At 42.3% G+C, this 26,087-nt stretch overlaps 1 protein-coding gene and 1 non-coding gene across 2 annotated transcripts in view; both read right to left on the minus strand.

The window, feature by feature from the left end:
- CDH3 (cadherin 3, type 1, P-cadherin (placental)) overlaps nucleotides 1–26,087 on the minus strand; it is a 100,083-nt gene that overhangs the window by 73,295 nt on the left and 701 nt on the right. The window contains exons 2-3 of the mRNA XM_008567750.1: nucleotides 25,714–25,912; nucleotides 25,583–25,644 (exon numbers count right to left, since the gene is read on the minus strand). Coding sequence (XP_008565972.1) covers nucleotides 25,583–25,644; nucleotides 25,714–25,912 — 261 coding nt within the window. The remainder of the gene's footprint in view (nucleotides 1–25,582; nucleotides 25,645–25,713; nucleotides 25,913–26,087) is intronic.
- TRNAI-GAU lies at nucleotides 13,220–13,293 on the minus strand. The gene has a single exon. It is a non-coding gene; the product is annotated as a tRNA-Ile (tRNA).

A 26,087-nucleotide genomic window follows, 5' to 3' on the forward strand; every position in this document is an offset into this window, starting at 1 on the left:
TCCCCCCCCCCCCCCCCCCGGTTTTTTTGTGTGTGTGTGTGTGTGTGTGAATTTATTTATTTATTTTTAGCTCCCACCAATAATATCACAATCAATTTTAAAACATTTTCATTATCCCCAAAACAAACACCACACCCCTTTGTCATCAACCCCAATCTCCCCCTTCCCCCCAGCCTTACTTTTAAAAATAGGGCTATTCTACTTTCTGTTTCTATGGATTTGTCTATTCTGAACATTTCATATTAATGGTATCATATAATATGTTGTCCTTTGTGACCGGCTTCTTTCACTTAGTATAATGTTTTCAAGGGTGATCCTCTTTGTTGATATTCAAATGACTAAAAATTATGATTCTTAGTGTTGGAGAGAAGGTAAAATCATCAAGGAACAAGGAGGAGTGACTCGGGTTCTATATGTCTGCCAGATGCAGGGGGAAAGGGTGAGATAGTCTGATGGCATGAGAGTCAAAGCCAGCTCACATAAAGAGGGATTTACTCCATGCCGTCAAATGATAGAAATGATCAGGCCGGCTATGAGGAACCGGAACCAGAAAGTCACGAACCAAGGTTGTGCACTCTGGGCCACCAGGCTCTCTCATTTCCACCTCTTGCTGTCCCTTCCTGCTCTCTCACGGCCAGCTTCCTCTTCCTCACCTGACTTGACATGGCCACGACGGCTCCAACACTGTACAACCTTGCCTTTCAACTTTCATCTTAACCACTTCTGTCCTTAATTTCCAGGACAAAGAGCCTGCTTGCCTCAGCCCCACCTAAGAACCCGTGTCTGCCTGGGTCTGTTCTTCATTCTCAGTTCGGTCAGCCATGGCCTGGGTGAGAGACTCACGTGGCACAACACAGCAGCCAAGGCAGCAGACAGAGACCTCTCAGAACTGGATGTGGCTGGAGAGACAAGGAGAGCCTCACTGGCTTCTCAAGGAAGCATGAAGAGCTTCTAAACAAGGAGAAGGCAGGGCCACTGTGTTCGCAGGTCCCCCAGTGATGCTGAGGTGGAGCTTGGCTCTCCATGTGGCCTGCTGGCCATCCTATGGCTCTCCAGCACCTCCCTGTCTGTCCTGGTAATGAACCCTCAGGTTGCTCAGGGTCCACTGGGCAGACTGGATTCTGCCTTTCAGCCTGAGAAAGCCTGACTAATGCACTCTCCTCTCACTGACCAGTGCTGGGGGATTTGCGGGGACCTTTTCTTCTCATTTCACAGAGGTTTCAGGAGAGAATTTTCATCACAAGGGATCAGCTCAAGCCACAACCCTGCTGAAGCCCCTTAGCTGATTCCCATGGAGGGAAATAAGAGAGAGAGAAAAAGTAAGAGCATAAAAAGGACCCTCTGAATTGTGGAAGAAATTTATTTTATGTATAGAAAGTACAATAATTTTTTAAAAATAGGACTGTCCAGTTAGCTCAGTTGGTCAGAGCGCAGTGTTGATAACACCAGGGTCTAGGGTTCAGATATGTATTAGTCCGTTTTTGTTGCTTATAACAAAATACCTGCAACTGGGTGATTTATAAAGAAAACAAAATTTATTGCTTACAGTTTCTGAAGCTGGGAAGCCCAAAGTCCATCTGGTGGTGGCAACAGTGACCAAGGGGTCTCACATTGCAAGATGGTGGAAGCAGAGAGAGCAGAGAGACAGACTCTCCTCTTTTTTAAGGCCCTCAGGCGGGCGGGCGTATGGCTCACTTGGGAGAGTGCGGTGCTGATAACACCAAGGCCACAGGTTCAGATCCCTATATAGGGATGGCCGGTTAGCTCACTTGGGAGAGCCTGGTGCTGACAACACCAAGTCAAGAGGTAAGATCCCCTTACCGGTCATCTTTTAAAAATAAAATAAAATAAAGCTCTCAGAACCACACCCTTGACCACCATTTTTAATCCATTCACTACTGCATGGTCCTACAATCGAATCACCTCTCAAGGCTCCACCTTTCAATTACCATTATAGGATTTCCCACCCTCTTAACAGTCACAGTGGCAGCTAAGTTTCTAATACATAAAACTTGGGGGACACAATTCAAGCTTCAGGGAGTTTTGGGGGGATATAATTCAATCCACTACAGGATCCCCGTACCATGCCAAAAAAAAAAAAACCAAAACACCCAACATACACATGATAAAACTATCAGATTATAGTGAAAAAGTGAATATCCTCAGTTCCTGAGCCACTCTGTTTCCTTCCCCCAAGGCAACCAATGTCATTGGTTCCTTCTGTGTCCGCCTAGAGATATTTTATACACAAAGAAGCATTTCACACATATATTTCTTCTTCCCATTTTTTTCACACTGTTCTGCACCTTTTTCACTGACTATACCTTAGAGTCTGTTCTCTATAGGTATACAGCAAGCTTTCTCATTATTTTTTCCCTATTCTTTTTTTAACTGCTGTATAGTACTCCACTGAATGGATGTCCATAATTTATTTAGCTGGTCTCCTACTGATGGATATTTGAGTTGTTTCTGCTCTTTTACTACTACAAACAATGTGCAGTGGATATCCTTTTGCATAAGTAATTTCACACATGTAAGAACATATTTTTAAGTTATAGTCCTAGAAGTACCAGCTAAGGGAAGTATGTGCATTCCCAACTTTATAGAATTATTTAAATTATGCCCTATATTAAGCAAGGTTTTGTGCAAGAAACAGAAACCATTCTAGGTATTTCAAACAGAAGGAGGTTTATTTTTATTATTATTATCATTTTTAAAAGATGACTGGTAAGGGGATCTTAACCCTTGACTTGGTGTTATCAGCACCACACTTTCCCAAGTGAGCTAACTGGCCGTCCCTATATAGGGATCCGAACCCATGGCCTTGGTGTTACCAGCACCAAACTCTCCCAAGCGAGCCATGGGCCAGCCCTCAGAAGGAGGTTTAATGGAGGGAACTAAGTGCTCACGAAATTGTTAGAAGAACCAGAGGAAAAAGCTTTAGCCTGGGCCTCCAAGGCGGCCCCCAGGTCAATACAGAACTAACTTTCCTGGGAAGCCATCCCTCTGAGATCACCACTGGTGCTGCAGCCAGAAGTTGGGATCAAAATGTCACTGTTGACACATCTTCCTCTTGACACCCTGGAAGCCATAGAATGGACTCTGAAGATGCTGCAGGAAATTTCCAGGTGTCTACAACCTTACTTGCCAGCAAAAACAGCCAAAAGAGCAGGGAAAATGTCTTTCTTTCACCTACCACATGCTCGTTAATTCATCTAACTAGTAGGACCTAATTTGTATCAAGAACCTTAGCTGCGAGGGAGTCTGGGAAGTATAGGATTTAGCTTTCCAATATCTCCAAGTAGAATAGGGTGGAATGAACCAGACCGAGAGAGCCAGTCCACAGTATTCACTACCCCTCCCTAGGAGTGGTACCAAATTGCACTCTTACCAATATAGGATCTAATCAACTCTTTGAGCTTTATCAATCCAATACATGAAAAACAGTACCTTATTGTTTTAATTGATATTTATTATGAGAAGTTGATCATCCTGTCTTACAGGCCATCAAAACATACACCTCTGTGAATAGATACCATGTGGGTGCTGCCCCCTGGAATTGTGTAGTATGGTGATCCTATAATATGGGTAAATGCCATTTGAATTTCTTCTGTGAATTCCTTATGTCCTTTGCCCACACTCTGGCCTTCATCTTTTTTTTTTTAACGATATTTTTAACTTCAAACATACTTGGGGCCTGAGCATATGGCACCTTTGATGCCAGTTTCCTAAACCTAGACTAGACCTTACCTAGTGACCCAACAACTTTTTTCCTTTGGGTCATCTCTACCCAGGGGATGGTTCTAGTGAGGGATAGGAAGGGCCATCCTCTACTTGAAATGTCACAAGCATGTCAAATTCTGGACCTCTAGAAGTCTGAAATTAAATTGCATCCAAAGTGCTCCCCCATATAACACAACCTTATAACACCAAGGTCACAGGTTCGGATCCCCCTACTGGCCAGCAGCAAAACAAACAAAAAACAAAGTGCTCCTCCAATGCCAGTTTCCACAGAATTCTAGTTGGCCTCCTGCCTGCTGCAGATTTAATTATGAATCATGCTGGATGGAGGGATGAGGACAAAGCGTGCCTAATGAGCTGGGTGGCCATTCCTGCCTGCTGGGCTTACGTTCTTGTGGTTTATAATGTCTTCTTGGGTGAATAATAACCTCGTGTCCATGCCAGGCCTGTTGGTCTTTGTTGATGACCTATAGGGACTAGAAGCCTGGGATCTCAAATTCAAGAACAGACCTTTTAAGCCAGGTCAATCAATCAGGACGCATAGCAGAGCCACAGAAAGTATAAGCTGCTGATGCAGAAAGACTCAAGTAATCAGAAGAACGCACCACTTGCCAGGAAGTATAGGGTTGAAATTTTTTTTCCTCTTGAAATTACCCAGTTGCTAGCCAGGCTTCAGTGGCAAGGTCAACCAGCAAGGAGTGCACTTACAGACTTTCCTCCAAGCCCCAATCTGTGCACCAAATTATATCATTAGGTATTCATTTCTTTGGCTTAAATGTCCCCCTAGTAAACTAGCACTCCCTCCTGACTTGCTGATTTTTTTCCACTTGGTCAGGCTCAAAGTGTCCTAGTCATTTTTGATCTCCTCTTTTCCTCACCTCCCCCATCCAATTAATCATGAAGCCTCCTTGAGTATTCTTTCAGAATATCTCTGGGGAAGGCATGTTAACGTGGCAAGAGTACTGGCTGTGTGATCTTGAGTAAGTGATTCAAACTCTCTCTCAGCCTCAGTTTCTTAATTTATAAAGTGGAGCCAATAATATCCTACCTCACAGGTTTTTTGAGAGGATTAAAAATAATACATGATTTTATTTAAAAAACCACATGCACACACACAACATCATTTCCCCAGAAGTCTCTTCAAGCTGACTAGTGTCAAGCCTTGTGATCTATAAGATTGTTTGCCTATATTGTATTTTAAACACACACACAAATAATACATGATTTCATTTATTTATTTAATTTTATTTCTTAAAAAGATGACCGGTAAGGGGATCTTAACCCTTGACTTGGTGTTGTCAGCACCACGCTATCCCAAGTGAGCCATGGGCCGCCCGACCGGTAAGGGGATCTTAACCCTTGACTTGGTGTTGTCAGCACCACGCTATCCCAAGTGAGCCATGGGCCGCCCAATACATGGTTTTATAAAAGTGAGATCATGTTCCATTGATAAAAAATAGATATGTGGCCCATATTGGTACTTTTCTTTCTGTTCCTTCTTCCATGACCTAATCGAGGTTCTTCATTTCTACGACAGCTTAACTGTCCTTGCAGTGACTAGCCCCTTCCCCTGCCCCACCTTCAGTTTCCCCCTCTCCAAAACATCCTCCTTCTCCTTGCTGCTGCTCACTTTTTCTAAAACACTTCTCATGCTCAAAAATCTTCAATGGCTCCCATTGCCTTTGGGTATTGAGTCTAAATTCTTTAGCCTGGCAATGAAGGCTCTCCTGAACTGATCTAAACCTTAACAAGCATTTCCTGTGTACTCACTGTGTGCCAGCCTCAGGCTTGGTTCAGGGGTAGGGATTCGGCAATGAGTAAGACTCAATCCCCTCCACTGTCTAGCAGAGAGACAGACAGATGAACAGATATTTTCTATAATGCATAGTAAACAGTAGGATAAAGGTAATCCCAGGGAGCAATGAGATATCCAACTTTCTGGTCATGTCCCTCATTCAAATCCTCCCTATTCTGTGTGCTGCACATATAATGGTGACCCTATTTTTACTCCCAGGTAGCAGCACTCAGTGACTGATAACAATATTGAAAAGGCACCTATTGCCCATTACTGCATTTGTTTGGCAACTGCCAAGACTGCATACTCTTCAAGGGCATCAAGAGTAGAGTGGATGAATAAGTTGTGATGCATTGACCCAGTGGGAAACTGCACAGCAATGAGAACGAATGGGCTATAACTACATGCAACAACATAGATGAATCTCACGGACATAATGTTGAGTGAAAGAATCCAGACACAAAAGGGTACATAGCATTATGATTCCATTGACATAAATTTACATGCAGGCAAGAGTAATCTATGGTGTTAGAAGTCAGGAAACAAGAGTTCCATGAAACAATACTTACTCTTACTATGTGTGATGTGTTATCTTGCTTCTTTTCTGTTCTGGTCCATTATTATAAAAAACTGCTAGTCATCACCCGTTGAGTTGACCCAATAAAGGATTAAAATCCACTGTCTGAAAAACACGCTGCTCTTGTATCTACACTAGAAAAAGCAAACTTGTAACCCTCCTTCAACCCCACTTCCTCCAGCTGCTGCCCCATGGCACACTTTCCCTTCACAAAAAGCTTCTGCCACCACCACTGTCCCTCCTCTCTCCTTTTTTTGACCCCCTCTGGCTAGTCTTGACTCATCTACTGCATTGAATCCTCTCTGGTCACAGTCACCAACAATCTGCGTGCTGCCAATCCAGAGGTCACTTCTCAGCCACCTTCTGACTTTGCTTCTCAGTAGTATTAACCTCCTCCCTTGGCATATGCGATGGTCAACTTGGCTGGGCCATGGTGCCCAGATATTCAGTCAAACATTATTCTGGATGTTTTTGTGCGTGTTTTTGGACGAGATTTACATTTAAATTGGTGTACTTTGAGCAAAGCAGATTGCCTCCCGTAATGTAGGTAGATCTTATTCAATCAGTTGAAAGCCTAAATAGAACAAAAGGCTGATCTCGGAGCCAGAGGGAATTCTGCCAGCGGGCTTCAAACTTCATGTGTGACATCTGCTCTTCATGATTCACCAAGAGACTGCCTTTGTACTCAAACTGCAACTCTTTGCTGAGTCTCCAGCCAGCTGGCCTCCCCCAGCAGATTTCAGACATGTGTGTGTGTGTGTGTGTGTGTGTGTGTATCTATACACACACACAGACACACCCTATTGGTTCTGTGTCTCTGGAGAACCCTGACTAATACAGCATCTGACTGTGCACCCCTGGTCTCCTCCTGATTCACTGGCTACTGAGAAGAGTCTCAGCCTCCTAAGGGTTTCTTCCTTCTACCCAACACCTAAACCAGGACTTTCTAACCAGTCTATACTCAAGATGCCCTTTGCAGTTTGCTGAAGCCTATGGATCTCCTTCTTAGAATAATGTTTGTAAATGCATAAAATAAAATACATAGAATTACAAAGAAACCAATTATATTGAAATATACCCCCAAAAATCTTAAAAGAAAGGTGTGACATGGTAATATATGCATTTCTTTATTATTGCACTAAATGAAAAGATCTAGCAGCAAGTTTAAAAACTACTGTTACGGGGCCGGCCCGGTGGCGCACTGCTATAGTGCGCCGCTTGGGAGCGTGGTGGCGCTCCCGCCGAGGGTTCGGATCCCACATACAGACCGGTTCCCGCTCACTGGCTGAGCGAGGCGCGGGAGCAACACCGAGGGTTGCGATCCCGTTGCCGGTCCCGGTCCGGTGCGGGGGCGACACTGAGGGTTGCGATCCGTTGCCAGACACAGAAAAAGACAAAAAGGAAAAAATAAAAAACAAAACAAAAACTACTGTTACTTCAAAGCAGTGATGAGTATGAACAATATTTCAAGATATCTTCAGCAACTGAAATGTGATATGAAAACATCTGTGATTTCTTATAGTGACAATGACAGAGGTCCTCCTAATACCATTGTGGTTTCTTGCATGTATTCATAATAGAAGTAAATGCTAAATTTTTCTCTCCTCCAAAATTCACGTTGATATTTAATCTCCAATGCAACAATATTAGGAGGTGTGTATTTAAGAGGTGATTGAGTCATGAGAGCTCTGCCCTTATAAAAGGATTAGGTGCCCTTATAAAATAGCTTGATGAAGGGATTTTGCCTTTTTTTGCTGTTCCTTCTGCCGTGAAAGGACTCAGGGTTCTTCTCTCTGGAGGATCAGCAACAAGGCACCATCCTAGAAGCAAAGAGCAACTCTTACCAGATAACCAAACCTGCTGGCTCCTTGATCTTGGACTTCCAGCCTCCAAAACTATGAGAAATAAGTTTCTATTCTTTATAAATTACCCAGTCTTAGGTATTTTGTTATAGAAGCACAAACAAAATAAGACATAGGTTAGTTGATGAATTTTTCCCATCTAAGTTCATGGACCATCTAATTTCTGTCCATGGATCCCCTGAAGGTGTGTAAACCCCAAGTTAAGGACCCTTGTTCTAGGTGATTTCATCCAGTCCTAAGTGAATCCATGTGTTGGTGACTCTTGAATTCCCATCTCCAGCTTTGACCTCTCCCCTGACTTCTGGACTTGAATATGTATCATCATGTGGATGTCTGAAAAGCATCTCAAACTTTACATACAAAGTGGAACTCTTGATCCCACCCCATCTCAATCTCTTTCTCCCCTGATCTTTCCCATCACACTCAATGTCATCTCTGTCTACCCAGCTGTTCAAGTGAAAAACCCAGACAACCATTCCTGGTTGCATCTGTGGTAGGTTGCAGAATGGACGCACATTCCTCCCTTGCATATACTCATAACTCTCTGCAATGTGACTTTGCCTTTCATCCAATCAAGAGGCAAAATCCATTTCTTTTCCCCCATAAATGTGATGTTGGCCATGTGACCTCTTTAGGCCAATGGGATGATAGCCGGACAAGCTTGAAGAGGCTTGCTTTCTTGCTGCTAAGAACCCTTCAGCCACCATGTAAATAAGCTTGGGCTAGCCTGTTGGATAATGAGAGGCCAGGAAGGGGACATCACAACTGAAGCCCAAGACATATGAATGACCCCAGCTAACATCACATGGGGTAGTCATGAGCCATCCCAGCTGAGTCCAGACCAAATGATCGACCTACAGAACTATGTGCAAATAAATGAGCTTTGTTTTAAATCATCAAATTTTGGCGATAGTTTACTACACAGCAAGAGCTACTTGATACGACTTTCCCTTTCCCTCATCCCCACACCCAGTGAATCCATCATGAATAGACCTATCTGTTTTAACACCAAATAAGTCTAGGATCCAACCACCCTCCCCACCTCCACTGTTACACCCTGGCCTGAGCCACCATCATCACTCACCTGGATTATTGCAAGTCTCCTATTGACTTCCCTCTACAGTCTATCCTTGTCACAGATGCCAGAACAATCCTATAAAGATTGAAAATCAAATCCTATTACTATCTAGCATAAAATCTTTTAATGTCTTCCCATTTCTCATACTAAAAATCCATTTCCTCCATTTTTTTCCTCAAATGGTCTCAATTATTCCACCCTCAGGGCCTTTGCACTTGCCGTTTCCTCTGCCTGGTCCATTCTTCCGTTCTTTGTCTGTAGCTCAGGACTTTGCAAACCACAGCTTGTGGGCCAAATCTAATCCCGCTGTCTGTTTTTGTATAGACAAGAAACTAAGAATAGTTTTTATGTTTAAAATGATTAGAAAAAAATTAAAAGAAGACCAATATTTCTGATACATGAAAATCATATGAAATTCAAATTTTAGTATCCATAAACAAAGTTTTATTGGAATACAGTTTAACTCATTCATTTATGTATTGTCTGTAGCTGCTTTCATGATGTAATGGCAGAATTGAGTTACAAAGACCGTATGGCCCAAAAAGCCTGAACTATTTATTAACAGGTCTGTTAGAGAAAACACTCATCAGCTCATGCTCTAGCTGTTCTCATGGCCAGCTCTTTAACCTTCAGGTCTCAGTTAAAAAATCTCCTTCTCATCTGACCCCATCCCACCCCACCATTACTCCTGATCTCAACACTGTGTATTTTCTTCTCAATCACCACAATCTGTACTGATCTTGTTTGTTTCCCTGTTTGCTATTTATCAACCCGGCAAGACTGAACATTCCATAAATGCAGGGACTTTGTTCATCACTGTGTCTAGCACAGTGCCTGGGCATAGTAGGCACCTAATAAAATATTTAACAAATATTTATTTAATAAACATAAATAAAATCTGATAAATAGACCAATAGATGCAAGTTGAATTATTATTATAATTCTGTCTCTTTGAAGAACTCATATTCCCAAAGTACTACTCTCGGATGGGCTGTTCAGTTGGGAGGTGCCTCCATCCTCAGGTTTCTGAATGTCCATATTTTAACACCAATTGGTTCACAAGGTAGCTTTCTGGACTCTGCTTCCTGCTTCTCACATTTTGACTTGTTAAGCAGCTGAATGCCTGCCATTTACTAGTTGTGATATCCTAAGCAAAAAACTACTCTGCCTCAGTTTCCTCATCTATAGAATGGGGACACTAGAAGAAGTACCTACCTCATAAGGTTATTGTAAGGATTAAATTAAAATGCTCAGCACATAGTAAGCATTAAATAGATGTTTGCTAAGTCAGTGTTCTTTTCTCCCCACCAGGGGTCTTCCCAACAGCCTTTCACATAGCCACCTCTATAAAGGGCTGTATTAGTTAGCTATTACTGCATAATAACCCCCCTCCCCCCAAAAAAGCCCAGTGGCTTAAAACACTTGCTCATGAATCTGTGGTTCTGCTAACCTGAGCAGGCTTGGCTAATCTCGACTGGGCTCACTCATGTGGGACCGTCAGCTGGCAGGTGAGTGGTTGCCAGCTGGTCTAGGATGGCCTCACTCCCATGTGCGGCAGTTGGCTGGCTGTTAGCTGGGGCAACAGGGGTGACTGGGTCACAGTGCTCCAGCAGTCTAGCCTGGGCTTGTTTTAATGGCAGAGGCTGCACCCCAAGAGATAGAACAGAAGTGTGCAAGCCTTCTTGGGGGCCTAGGTGTGGCACACCGTCACTTCTGCCGCATTCTATTGGCCAGAGCAAGGCCAGCCCAGATTCAAGGGCTGGGGAAATAAACTCCACCTCTTAGACAGGAGGAGCTGCAAAATCATATTATAAAGGGTAAGGATACAAGAAAGGGAGAGGGTGGCCAGTTTTGATATCACACTACCACTAGAGCATTGGTGCCTGGGTTTGGGGAGTTCAGATATACTTGTCAGTTGAGGAACCTCTCAGCTTTGAGGCCAGATCACACTGGATTCAACCCCAGCTCTCCAGCTATCTGTGAGGACTTTGGGTGAGTTACTCTACTTCCCCGAGCTTCATTTTCCTGGCAGGACCGTTGTGAGGATCGAATGAGGTAATATTCAGAAGGGGCTGAGCACACTGCCTGGCACACACAGGGCAAGTAGTCAACAGACAGAGATTGTATTATTCTTAGATCACATGGCTCATTCTGGGCTCTGCTGAATCCTGCCTCTGCTTCCTAAGGTTGAGAAGGAGACAGAAAACAGGCTGGGCAAGAGTGTGATTTCAGATGGGGAACCATGAAATGGCAATTACAGAGTAAGAGCTTAATTATAGTTCTTTGAGAAAAAGAAGAGAGGAATGCAATCTGGTGGGCAAGGGGGGTGGGACTGGGGTGGAGGAGGAGAGGGAGAAGTCAGAGGTGGAAGGAGAGGGAGGGGGAGAGGGAAGAGACAGAGGGAGGCCCAAGAGGGAAAAGCTGAGCCATTGGAAAGGAGACTTCCTCATCCCGAAAATAATGTTAATGACATTTTCATTTGACATTTTGTTGTTTCTCTGATTACAAGAGTACTGTGTGTTCACTATATGGAGTTTGAAAAATACATAGACTATTTCACCCATAACCTCACCAACCAGATGTGATTATGGCTGATATTAACATGAGCCTCCATGCATGTGAACACAGTCACAAGTTTCACGCTTCAGAGTCTCCTGTGAAGACCCCATAAGTAGACATTGCTATCCCCATTGCACAGGTGAGGTGAGGAAACAGGGACACTGAGAATGTAAGTCAGTTGTCCAGTGTGTTACATCTAGTAAATAGCAGAGTCTGGATCCAAATCCAGGCTACTGGGTGCCAGAGGCCTTTCACATCACCAACAGGTCACAGAACCACTTGGGCACAGCTGACACTTGGTATGCTGTATTTCCCTCCATATTTTTTTTTTCTCTTTCAGGAAAGAGTACCACTATTGCATTACTTTTTAAAAGGCTAGTTGGAAAATTAGTACTTGTCTTTCTCCAATAGTTTTTAGCACTAGTTCTTAAAGAGTGAAAGTTTGTATGTCTGTCTTCCCCTTCTCTACTTTTTCGATAATTTGCAATTTTGATATAATTTCAAACTTAAAGAAAAGTTGCAAAGATAGTACAAGAAACTCCCAGAAACCCCTTACCCACATTAACCAGTTGTTCACCATTTGCTTTATAATTTTCTCTCTTCATATAAATATTTATATACAGTATATGTGTCTTATATATGTAATTTTCTGAACCATTTGAAATTAAATTGAAGACATCATGCCTTTCAACCCCTAAATACTCCAGTGTGTATTTCCTAAGAATGAAGACATTCCTGTGCACAATCAGTGTAATTAGCAAAATCAAAACATTTACCATTGCAACAGGACTATTATCTATAGTCCATAATTAAATTAATCAATTAGCTGTGTGCATATGTAGGTATATATTGTGTATATGTATGTGTGTATGTATGTGTATATGTATATATATTTCCTGCTCTCAGATCTAAGCCAGGATCCTGCATTGCATTTAGTTATCGTATCTTTTAACCTTCTTTAAACTGGAATCGTTTCTCAGTCTTTCTCTGTCTTTCTTGACCTTGACTCTTTTTTTATAACATAGGCCAGTTATTCTGTAAAACATCTTTCAATTTTGGTTCCTTTCAGTCTATTTTTCTATGCAAATGTATACATACCTATTTTAAAAATTAGGACCATATAGTACTAATGTTTTTAAACTTTTCATTAAGGCTGGCCCGTGGCTCACTTGGGAGAGCTTGGTGCTGACAACACCAAGTCAAGGGTTAAGATCCCCTTACTGGTCATCTTTAAATAAATAAATAAATATACTTTTCCTTGAAGTACAAGGAGTCTTCAAAAAGTTTATGGAAAGATTCATATTATCTTTAATTCCATTTTTCCACAAACTCTTTGAAGTACCCTTGTATAACACAAATACAGAAAAGTGAACTGATTATAAATGATAGGTCATAAGTGATACTGAATACATGTTGTCACCCACACCCAGAACATTGGACAGAACATGATCTGCCCCCAGAAGCTACCTTGTGTCCCCTGCCAGTCATAAGCCCCCACCTAAGTGTAACCACTATCTTGGCTTTTAAAACAGAGATTAGTCTTGTCTAATTTTGTGCTTTATATAAATGGATTTGTATAGTAAGTAATACTTTTTTTTTTTTGGTGCTGGCCAGTACAGGGATCGAACCCTGGACCTTGGTGTTATCAGCACCATGCTCTAACCAACTGAACTAACTGGCCAGCTGAGTAGTATTATTTTTGAACATGGGTTTTTCACTTAAAATGTTGTGAACACTTTTGCATCATTGAAATTTCTTTCCCAGGGCCGGCCCGTGGCTCACTCGGGAGAGTGCGGTGCTGATAACACCAAGGCCATGGGTTCGGATCCCATAAAGGGATGGCCGGTTTGCTCACTGGCTGAGCGTGGTGCTGACAACACCAAGCCAAGGGTTAAGATCCCCTTACTGGTCATCTTTTAAGAAAAAAAAAAAAAAAAAGAAAGAAATTTCTTTCCCAGCATATTTAATGGCTTCAGAGTAATTTGTCCAAAAAGTACACCATAATTTATCTGGCCAGTGCCCTGTAGTTGGGCATATATAGCTTTTCATTTTTCCATGTTATAAGCCACACTACAGTGGACATACTCCAAAGTGAGAGGCAACACTGCTTAGGTGGTTAAAGCAAGGGCCTCAAAGCTAGCCTCGCCTGGATCTGAATTCTGGATCTAACACTTGCTAGCTATGTGATCTCAGGCAAACCACTTAACAGCCCAGTGCCTCTGTTTCCCCGTCTGTAAAATGGGGATGATGATGATGATGATGATAGTACCCATGTCATCTGTTGTTGTAAAAGACTAAATGTGTTAATACAAATATAGCACTTAATGCTTGGCACAAAGAAAATTCTCAGTAAATGTTAATCACTATTTTCTGTCACTGAGAAAATTTTCTGGAAGTAAAAAAGAATATATTAAATTGAACCTAAAGGGTAACCTAAAGGGTAACCTAAAGGTGCTGGCTTTGGGGCACACAAAAGTGAGCTTCAATTCTGACTCTGCCACTTACTCTCCATAAAGCCTTGGGTAAATTATTTAACCTCTCTGAGGCAAGCGAAAACAACCAAATCTACTCATAAGGCTGCTGTAAGAACATGAGATGTGCCTGGGAAACCCCTGCAGAGGGCCTAGCACATATGGGCTCATGCTTGCTATTATTATTGATGTTATCAATCCTTGCCCTGAATTAAAGTATGAAGAAATTATAAACTCCCAAGAGCCGTGTGTTATTATTGAAGTAACAATAAAAGATTAAGGGTCTGTGGCAAAGAGTATAATAAGAAGCAAAACAACTCCAAGTTGGATCATCCCTGTTTCTCAAATTTGCCTGATTACAGAACTCACCTGGAGAGTTTTAAAAAATACATATTCTGATCAGTTGGTCTGAAGTGGGCCCTGAAATCTGCATTTAACAAATGCCCCAGGTATTTCTTATTATCAGGCAAGTTTGGGGAACAGGATTCTATGGTGTGAACTTGCTCCCTCGGGTGGCAGGGAGGGGTCAGATAACCCCATGTGGAAATAATCATCACCATTTATATGCTTCAAGTACCAAGTGCAGCATGTTTCTACAATATTCACTTAATTGTCAAAACAATCCTAAGAGATGGGGATTATTATCTTAATTTTTCAGATGGTTAAACTGAGGCTCAGAGAGTGAAAGGACACGCCCAAGGTCATATATAGCAAGAGATCCAGGTGTCTCCAATTTCAAAAGTCTTAGGCCCTGCACTAGACTGGTCAGAATGCTATAAGCTCCATTTATTATGAATATGATCATACATTATGCATATGAACATCACTGTGCTCATCACTTTACAGTTTTCAGAGCACTTTTTAAAAACAGCTTTATTGAGGTATAACTTACATACCATAAAATTCATCCATTGAAGCCTGCAATTCTGTGGTTTTTAATATATTCACAGAATTGTGTAACCATCACCACAATCAATCTTAGAACATTTCCATGACCCCAAAAAGAAACCTTGTGCCCATTTACAGTCACTCTCCATTCCCTCCCCAACCCTAGGCAACCACTAATCTATCTTCTGTCTCTATGGATTTGTCTATTCTGGATATTTCATATAAATAGAATCATACAATATGTGGCCTTTTGTGTCTGGCTTCTTTTACTTAGTGTAATATTTTCAAGGTTCATCCACATTGCAGCATGTATCAGTACTTTGTTACTTTTTATGGCCAAATACCGAATACTATTATCTTGTATAGATACACACATTTTATGTGTCTATTTGTCAGTTGATGGATGTGTGGGTTGTTTCCATTTTTGGGCTATTATGGGTAAGGTTGCTACCAACATTCATGTACAAGTTTTTGTGTGGACGTACATTTTCATTCCTATTGGGCATATATCTAGGATTGGAATTATTGAATCATATGGTAATTCTATGTTTCACCATTTGATGAACTGCCAGACTGTTTTCCAAAGTACCTGCACCATTTTACATTTCCACAAGCAGTGTTATGAGGATTCCTTTCAAAATACTTTTGTAAACATAAAAGCACAACAATAATCCTCATACCAACCCCAGAGATAGGCATCATTACTCCTATCTTCCAGATGAGGACAGTGAGGTCAAAGAAGGGATATGACTTCTCAGAGGACACCAGCTAATCCTGAGACTGACCTCTTTCCATCAGGAAGCCTGACTTTGGAGCCAAAACAGTAGGTTTTAGGCCTTTGAGAGGTGATGGGGCGATGGACAGAGAGAGGAATCTGTGGGTCAAAGCATTGGCGTAGAGATGGAAGCTCCCAGTTTTAGGGGCAGGCATGCAAAGCCACTTCTGTTTTTGTTTTATTGGGTGACAGCTGGAGCCAGGTTCTGACTAATTAATGATGATCAAAGTGCTCTGACAAAATGGAGTGCTCTGCAAAGCCAGCCATGAATTATTCATGGCAGGGTCTTCTAAACTGGAGAAGAGGCTACCCAAGAGTACAGGCAAGCTAAGACCTCATGTTCCTCTATCCCACTCCCAGTTTGCATGGACCTGAGCCATCCCCACAGGACTCGGTTTCTTAGTCCAGAAAATGGAACCAGATGTGAGCTCTCATTCCTTTGTAGTACCAGGCCAGGACCTGGCAGAGAAGAGCTGGCAACCTGGGTCTGCTACCATCCAGCCCAGAGGCAGTACATACCCAAGTTGCCCCATTAGCTAGCAAACAAAAATTAATAATCATAACACCAACACATAGTTCAGGGGGTCAGTAAACCTTCTCAATAGAAGCCAGATAGTAAGTATTTGGGCCTTTGCAGGCTATATGGTCTCTGTCACACTATTTGACTATGCTTTTGCATCCCTAGACAAAACATAAACGAATAAACGCACTGTCCAATGAAACTTTGTATAAACTGAAATTTGAATTCTATGTGATTTTCATGTGTTACAAAATATTATTCTTCTTTTGATTTTGTTTCCAACCACTTAGAAATGTAAAAAAGCATTTAAACTCCTAGAATGTATAAAAACAAGCACTGCCTCAAAATGTTAAACATAATTACTATTTGACACAGCAATTCCATTCCTATGTATATTCCTAAAAGAAATGAAAACATATATCTACACAAAACTTTGTACATGAAAGTTCATTGTAGCACTATTTGTAATAGCCAAAAAGTAAAAGAAAAACACATATGTCTATCAACTAATGAATGGATAAACAAAATGCAGTGTATCCATACAATGAAATGTTATTCAACTATGGAAAGGAATGAAATTTTTATATATGATACAAAATGGATGGGGATTGAAAACATTATACTAAGTTAAATTAAAGAAGCTAATCAAAAGACAACATATTGTACGATTTCATTCGTATGAAATGTCCAGAATAAAGACAGAAAGTAGGTGAGGGGTTGCCTAGGGCTGGGGGCTGGGGGGAGGGGAGGCGGGAGATGCTGAGAAGGCCAAGGGATGATAACTAAAGAGTAAGGGGTTTCTTTCTGGGATGATGAAAATGTTCTAAAATTGATTGTGATGATGGTTACACAACTCTGAATATACTAAAACCTGCTGAACTGCACACTTTAAATGGGAGAATTCTGTGATATATGAATTATGTCTCAATAAAGCTGTTGGGTTTTTTTTTAAAAAACCAAAAAAACAGAAGATGTGTTATAGTTCGTTGATCCCTGACATAGCATATAGTTATTTAGCCTTTTACAAAGCACATTTCATACAGCTGTTACAACCCGCCAGTCTTTAACCCCTTAAACAGCTAAGAAAGTCAAGGCGCAAAGAAGGGACTGATTTGCCCTAGAACACAGGATACTAATGTGACGTGTGAGCGGAATCCAGGTCTTTGGATTCCGTGTCCGGTGCTCACTACAGCACAGACTTTCCAAGAGTTATATCCAGAGACTGGGTAGTCACTCCTTCAAAGCCCCGGGGGAGAGGAGAAGACAGGAGGGACCCCTCCTTTACCTGTACCCCTCCCCCGCATCCCCACCCCTCCCAGCCAGTTCCTGATGCCAGCTTCCTCCTCTCCACACCTGCTCCTCCCTGTCCTTCTCCCTCCCTTCCCTCCTTCCCAGCACTGCTGGGCAAGGCTGTCCCTCCCTACAACCTGACCTTTGATTTCCTCAATATTTTTAAATTTTTAACATTTAATTATACATATTTGTGGGGTACATTGTATTGTTTCAATACATGCATATACTGCACAATGATTGACTTAGGATAGATAGCACAGCTTTGTACCCTTTAATCCACCACTCCACCCCAACCCCTCAGCCTCTAGTAACCGTTATTCTACTCTCTACTTCTGTGAGAACCACTTTTTTTTTTTTTTAAGATTTCCCATGAGTGAGATCATGTGGTATTTATCTTTCTGTGTCTGACTTACTTCACTTAACATGACGGTCTCCAGTTCCATCCATGTTGCTTCAAATGACAGGATTTCATTGTTTTTTATAGCTGAATGGTATTCCATTATGTATATATACCAGTTTTTTAATCCATGTATCCGCTGATAGGCATTTAGGTTGATTCCATCTCAATACTACAAAGGCACAGGCAACTAAAGCAAAAATGGACAAATGGGACTACATCAAACTAAAAAGCTTCTGCACAGGAAAGGACATAATCAACAAAGCTATCTGAAAGTTTTATTGGGGCTGGAGAGTCACTTTCAAGATGATTCACTTATGTGGCTGGCAAGTTGGTGCTAACTGTTGACAGGGGGCTTCAGTTCCTATCAGACCTCTCCATAGGGCAGTTTGAGTATACTCATGACATGGCAATTGGCTTCCCCTAGAGCGAGTGATCCAAGAGAGAGTAAGGAGGGGGTTGCAATGTCTTTTGTCATCTAGCCTTGGAAATCACACATCACTATCCCTGCAATATCCTGTTGGTTGAATAGGGTCAGCTCTATTCAGTGTGGGAGGGTATCTTAGCCTGCCTGGGCTGCCACAACAAAATACCATAAACTGGGTAGTTTAAACAACAGAAATTTATTTCTCACAGTTCTGGAGGCTGGGAAGTTTAAGATCAAGGTGACAGCAATGTAGATTTCATTCTGTGACATCTTCTCTTGGCTTATAGGGGGCCACCATCTAGATGTGTGCTCACATGGCCTTTCCTCCATGCATGCATGTGAAGCGAATGAGCTCTGGCACCTCTTCCTCTTCTTATAAGGGCACTAATCTCATCATGAAGATGCTAACCTCATGACCTCATCTAACCCTAATTACTTCCCAAAGGACCCACTTCCAAATACCATCACATTGGGAGTTAGGGCTTTAAAATATGAATTCTGTAGGGACACAAACATTCATTCCATAACAGAGAGGACTATTCAAAGATGTGAATACTGGGAGATCCTTTGGGGGCCATCTTGGAAGCTGGCTACCACACTAAGAAACAGAATGTGATCTATAGCAAGACCCCTTTTAATTAAAAAATTAAAATCACATTCACATAAAATAACACTACACATTTGACAAAGCTATATACAAACTCAAAGATATTTATTAAACAGAGTGGAGGGGAGGATAGGAGAGGGAATAGAAATAAAAAGAAATGAATAAATGGGTGAATTAATGAAACCAGAGAGGAGCCTTGCATGAACTAATTATAAGGGGGGGCTGTGAACTGAGTAATTAATTCAGCCCTCTATACCCAAGTCCCCCCTATCCCTCACCACCACCAACAGAGAGAGAGAGAGACAGAGAGAGATTTAGAAAACAGGTTCCTTGTCCAAGGAACCCAGCCTCCCTAATCAAGTCAAACTCTCTTTGCCTGATATACCCTCTTTAAATTCATGGTTGACCTGCAGGGTCTTCAAAGAGCTATGATTCCTGGGTAAGTAAAGAAGGTTTTTGCCTGAAGGAAGGGGCATGGAGACCAGCAGAACCAGCCTGGGAAGAAAATGCTTAGTTATTACCCAAATTGTGGTGCTGGTGGATTGCTCGCTCCTCCTGCCAGCGTCCTTCCCTTTCTGGGACAAAGGGCTCTCAGAGCACAGAGCCCTGTGAATGCCCCCAGGTTCAGCCAGTTCGCGGTGGGAGAATCGAAACTCTCATTTCTTTAAAAATATATCCCATGACTTTAGGCCTTTTAACTTCTTTTATTCATGTCTTTTAATTTTCATAAGCTCTGTCATGTAATAACTGTTATTTCAAGACATTCAGAGAAGTGTGTTGAGAGGATTGTTTTTAACTGTGTTACCTTCCTGTGAAGTCATTCATTCATTTAGCAAATACTTATTGAGCACTTACTGTGGGCCAGTACTGGGGATATGGCAGTGAACAAAACAGGCAAAACCCTGTTCTCAGGAGGGGTGCCGGTAGTGGGAACAGACAGACAGTAAACAAATAATAAATAAGACGTAAATTAAAATGGGGTGAACAGATAGAAAGTCATTGTGTTAAAGGCAGTGGTCAGGGAAGACTTGTATTTGAACTGAGACCTGAAGGTCTCAGTAATGAGCAACTTTGGAAAGGAAACAGCAGGTGTGATGGCCCTGAGGTGGGAATAAGCTTGGTGTGTTTAAGATTAGGGAGGGAGGCAGGACCCAGATCAGGGAGGTCCTTGTAGCTATTTGTTAAAAGAGTTTGGGATTCATTCTGAGTGTCAGATGGAACTGACTCCACCATTACTACCTGTATGACCTCAGGCAAGTTACAATGTTCCTCTGAGCCTCAGTTTACCCATCCATAAAGTGGGGTTAATAGTAAGTCATTCATTGTGGTGGGCAGGTTCTAAAATGGCACCTAATAATTGTATGTTAATAATAATAATAATTGAATTGTATTCACACCCTGAGAATGTGGGCTGGACTTAGTGACTCACTTCTAACTAATACAATATGACAAAAGTGATAGCCTAGGTGGGCTAGAAGCTTCTAGAGATTGCCTGAACTCCTCGGCTCATAGTCCCTTCTTCCGGCTTCAAAGTGCATCACTCCAACCTCTGTTCCCATCATCAATCTCCCTTCCCATCACTGACTCTCTTGGTCTCCCTTTTTTCCTTATGAGGACCCTGTGATTATATTGGGCTTACCTGGGCAATCCAGGACACTTCCCCATCTCAAAGTCCTTAACTAAATGACTCTTGCAAATTCCTTTTGCCACAGATTCTGGGCATTAGGACAAGGACAACTCTGGGAAGGGGCAATTTTTTATTACAGATAGGTATATCATTTTTGTGATTAGGTAATAAAAAAAATTGTTGTTTTGTCTTGGGTGTTCTCTCTCTCCCTTCGTCTCTCTCTTCTCTCATCACTTTGGGGGAAGCCGGCTGCCATGACATGAGACAGCCCTGTGGAGGGACCCATGTGGCTAGGACCTGAAGCTTACGGCCAACAGCCAGTGAGGAACCGAGGTCTGCCAAAAATCATGTGAATGAGTTGGAAATGGGTTCTGTAGCCCCAGAAAGCTCTGAGATGTCTATAGCTCTGGCCAACAGCTTGATTGCAGTCTCATGGGGGAACCATCCAGCTAAGCAGCTCCCAGATTCATGATCCTCAGAAACGATGTGAGAGAATAAATGTTTGTAGTTTAAGCTGCTAAACTTTGGGGTAATTTGTAACGCAGTAATAGATAACAAATTCATTCAGCAAATACATATTAAGTGCCTATACCACGTGCCAAGTTTTGTTTGAGGTGTTGGGAATACAGCAGTGCATAAAGCAGAGAAAAATCCCTGCTCTTCCAGAGTTTACATACTACTAGAGGGAGAAAGATATCAAACATACCAAATAAGTAAATCCTATAATATGTCAGAAGGTGACAATTGCTATGGGGGAAAAGTAGATCAGGGTAAGGGAGATAGGGTAATCAATGAAGACTTTCAATGAAATCAGTGAAAGTTGATATTTGAGCAAAGACTTGAAGGTGAGAGAGGAAACCATGCTTTTCAAGAGGAAGAACATTCCAGGTGTTGGGAACAGCAAGTGTAAAAGTCCTGCGGCAGGAATGTGCCCAGAATTTTTGAAAGGCAGCAAGGGAGGCCAGTGTGACCACGGACTTGGAGAGACTGAGCTATTCGTCCCACATCTTGGACTTAACTGTTTTCTTCTTGTGGTTTCAGATTCAGTTTGTTTGTTTGCGGGGGGTGGGGGAGAGGGAGAGAAGGGAAGACAGAAAACTGTCATAGATGACGCAGTGATCAAACTTAGTGTCACCAGTATGGTACAAACCTACACAATGGGCCTTCTGATATGATGTGATGAGAAACAGATACCATGGCCTATGCAATATTGTTACCAAGAGCAACCTCCCCGAATATAACCAGGAAGATAAATAGGACAAATTCAGATTATGAAACCTTCTACAACTTGCCTGGACTTTCCAAAAATTTCATGAAAGAAAAATTTATGTGAACATTGATTGGATCCTGGATCACAAATAAAACAAAATCACAGCTATACAGGATACAATTGAAACAACTGGAGAAATTTAAATATGTAACCGTATGTAAGATAATAGTATTATATCGAGTTTCGTTGCTGATAATGGAATTGTGGCTGTGCAGGAGAATGTCCTTGTCCTTAGGAGATACAGGCTGAAGTATTCAGGGGTGAAGTGCCAGGAAGTCTGCAAGTGACTCTCAAATGGTTCAGCCAAAAAAATAAGTGTGTCTCTCTGTGTGTAAATAATCTGGCAAAATGTGTTCACAACTGGTGAATCCAAATGAAAAGTATAGGGGTTTTTGCTGATTGAACAGTTTTAAAACGTTTCTGTGGGTTTGAAATTTTTCAAATTAAGAAACTGTTAGGAAAAAACGAACGTTTAGCTCACGGAGCTTGGCTGCTCCTGGATCACATCAAGGTCCCCTCGGACTTGCGGATTCGCAGGTCTCGCTATTCGTGACGTTGACCCGGATCCCCACTATTGACAGATGCCCCAAATTCTTTTCAAAAGCAGGACCCTGGATGGAGGCCGCCAAGAGCGGGTATCTCATCGGGAGAAGCAAAACTCCAGGATCGTTTAGAGAGAAGGGCGAAAAGAAGGAAGAGGAGAGGAAGCCTGACTCCAAGCTCTCCTTGTGCAAGCCCTGCTCTGCCGGGCGGCTCCAGAGCTCCGCCGCCCCCGGGCGCCTTCTGTGGTGCGTCGCCACCCTCTGGTGGCCACCGGGAATGCACTCGGAGCCCCACCGTGGAGGCGGGCGAGGTCTTGCAGCTGGGGAGAGCTTCCCGGTACGTCGACGCCCCCCACAATTCTAGCCTGTTCACCTTGAGCGCGCACATTTTAAAAACCACCTACTACGAGCCAGGCACGGTGCTAAGTTCTTTACAGATATTAACTCACTTAATCCTCACATCAGCCCTAGCACGTGGGACTATGGTAGCCCCATTTACAGACAAACGAAGCTCAGAGAGGCAAAGTAACGTGGGCAAATATTGCATAGCTAGTGTCACACCTTCTAACTCCAGGTCCAATGCTGTGCCCACTACAGCCCTTGCTATAATAATAGCAAGACACATCTGTAGTGCTGACTAAGGGCCACACACTGTGCAACATATTAACTCATTTAGTCCACAACAGCCCTAGGGGTTAGGTCCTATTAATATGCCCATTTTGTAGTTGAGGAAATTGAAGTACAGACAGCTTAAGGAATTTGATCAAGGTCACTCAGAGAGCAAGGAGTATTGATTTGAAAGCATTGAAGAGCCTTGGAATTGCCTCTTTATTCCATTCATAAGTGTTTATTGAGCACCTGCTAGGTGCAGGATCCTGATCAACTCTTTGTCACTATAGTAGCATTTTCTAGAATTTTGTTTTTAGTTTATTAAAGCTACTGTCATAGCCAGAAATGCAAGAGTATCATTGTCCTGAATTTTCACTTGTTTTTAAAGACTTATAAATAACTGTTGTTTTATACATTATCATTCAGATTTATCCAATTTACTTTCTTTGAGCTTTATTCTTTCTCGTGTCTTTGACTATCGATCTAGGATCATTTTCGTTTTGTATGAAATACAGTCTTTTAGAATTTCCTTAGTTTGGTTCTGCTTATGTTGAAATTCCTGTTTTTAGTTGTATAAAAGGGACTTATTGTGTCGACTCCTGATTTTTGCTGTGTACAGAATTCTAGACTGGCAGATATTTTCTTTAAGTACAATAATTTCACTCCTCATTCATATGGCTTCCATTGTCCCTATTGGGAAGTCAGCTCTTATTTCTCTGAAGTTAATTGATCTTTTTAAAAATTGCTTTTAAGACTTTATCTGCTTTTAATTTTCTAGTGTTTCATCATGATGTGTCTAGTTGTGGATTTACTTTAATCTTTGAGATTCATTGGTCTTCTTGAATCTGTAGTTGGTATGTTGTTTTTTGAAATCAGTCTTGGAAAACTCTCAGCCATTTGCTCTTCAAATATTTCTTATAGGTTTTTATTTTCCTTCTGGGAATCTGATTAAATTTATGTTGGGCCTTCTTACCTGATGGTTTAATATGATTTATCTTGTTGTCTATACTTTCCATTTCACTGTCTCTGCCTGCCAGTTTCTAGACAATTTCTTCTCACCTATATCCTAATTAATTTTCTCCTCTTTTATGTTTAATTTGCTGTTAAACAGTTATTTTTATTTTTTATTTGTTTTTGTTTTTTTAATTAGCTATTTTAAAAAATATTCTATTTGGTTATTTTTTCAAATCTGCTATGTCACTTTTTTTATGCTTTGTTGTTTCTGTAGTCTTTTTTTTTTTTTTTTTTTTTGACCGGTAAGGGGATCACAACCCTCGGCATGGTGTGGTTCGCACCGTGCTCAGCCAGTGAGCGCACTGGCCATCCCTATATAGGATCTGAACCCGCGGCCTCGGTGCTCCCAGCGCTGCACTCTCCTGGGTGAGCCACGGGGCCGGCCCCCTGTAGTCATGTTCAAGCCTGTCTTTCATCTTTATATATATACTAAGAATTGCTATTTTATACTCAAAGACAATTCCAATATCTAAATGTTTTTGTATCTGTATTTCTTGTCTGTTATTTCTGTATGTTCTCTTCCATGATATCGTGTTTCCCCATCTATCTGGTTCTTTGAGAGTGTGCTGGAAATTTCCTTAAAAAAAAAAAAAAAGGAAGAGCCGGCCCGTGGCTCACTTGGGAGAGTGTGGTGCTGATAATACCAAGGCCACGGGTTCAGATCCCCTTACCGGTCATCTTTTGAAAAAAAAAAAAAAAAAGGAAATTTTGATGTGTGATAATGCCCTTCTCTAAGGATCATTTTTATTTGCTTCTGCCTGGCACCTGAGCATACCACTAGTTTGGCCAGTGCTAACAGAGTTCAAGGCTGAGGTCCCTACACCTCCAAGGTGACTTCAATTTGGGAAACATGTCTATGCAAGGGCTCGTTTTTCTCCAACTCAACATTTTTCTGAGGGTGTCTTCATGTGAGGTCCCAGTTCATATATGGGGTGATTATCCACATTCCCGGCTTTCAGCACTTTTACATTTGTACCCGTTGTACTGCAAGTCCACCAGCTGTCACAGCTGGATTTCATAGGTGTCTTTTTTTTTTTTTTTTTTCAGCAAAATGCCTTCAGGGATAAGCACCCTTAAGTGCTGGGATTATGAATTCAATCTCTTGCTTTTCCTAGAGCGTGATCATTAATTGTTCACTCTCGTTAGCTCTTCTGATGCTTTTAAGTATGCTTCCTTTTTTCAGCATTTCACCCAGTTTATTTTGCGTGGAAATTTTAGTCCTAATTACCCAGACCACCGTTACCGGGAGTGTAGCCCCTCACTCAAGGCTTCATTATTTTCCCTCCAGCATGTCTGCACAGGATTCTGCCGTCCTGAGGCAGGGAGAAGGGAGGAGACACGAAGAGGAGATGGGGTCTCTGTTCTTTATGGCCGTTTCGGAAGGGAAACTTAGACTTCCTCGGGAAAAGCCACACTTTTTCAGAGAGTGGAGACATGGTGACCTGGAGTTTCTCCGCTTACCTACACAATTTCATATGGTTCAGTTTATCCCCAGTAGGTCACGTGATTGGAGATGGCAGGTCTGTCCACCTGTCAAAGCGCAGAAGGTGGCAGAAGCCTGGCTCGGGGTATCGGACCATGAAGCACGGTGGCTGCTGGCAGCCACGGGAGGAGGTTGAGCAGGCCTCAGGGACAAGGAAGTGGGCATAAATCGGGCTTACCAAGCTCGCGCGCACTCCGAGCCGCTGAGTGAGAACACCGCACAGACTCCGGCGCAGACCGGCGGGACCGGAAGCGGAAATGCGCCGCCGCCCAGGCTTTCGGGGAATGTAGTCTGCAGGCGCGCCGCGTGTGCTGGTGCTGCGGAGGCGCTGCTTCCGGGCACGTCTGGAACGCACCTGTCGGAACTGCACGTTCCACCTGCCGCTCGTAAAATGTCAGGGGACGCCAGTAGGCTTTCTTTGGATACCTCTTTAAAGGGCACACCCAGATCTTCCTGTTATTTCTAAATTGGTGGTATAAACCTTTCCAACCTATGTGGCATCACCACAAAAGGCCTTCTCAGCCCCCCCCCCCCCCCCCAAAAAAAAACCCC

The sequence above is a fragment of the Galeopterus variegatus genome, unplaced genomic scaffold (genome assembly GCF_000696425.1).
Source record: "Galeopterus variegatus unplaced genomic scaffold, G_variegatus-3.0.2 Scaffold18, whole genome shotgun sequence".
Lineage (NCBI taxonomy): Eukaryota > Metazoa > Chordata > Mammalia > Dermoptera > Cynocephalidae > Galeopterus > Galeopterus variegatus.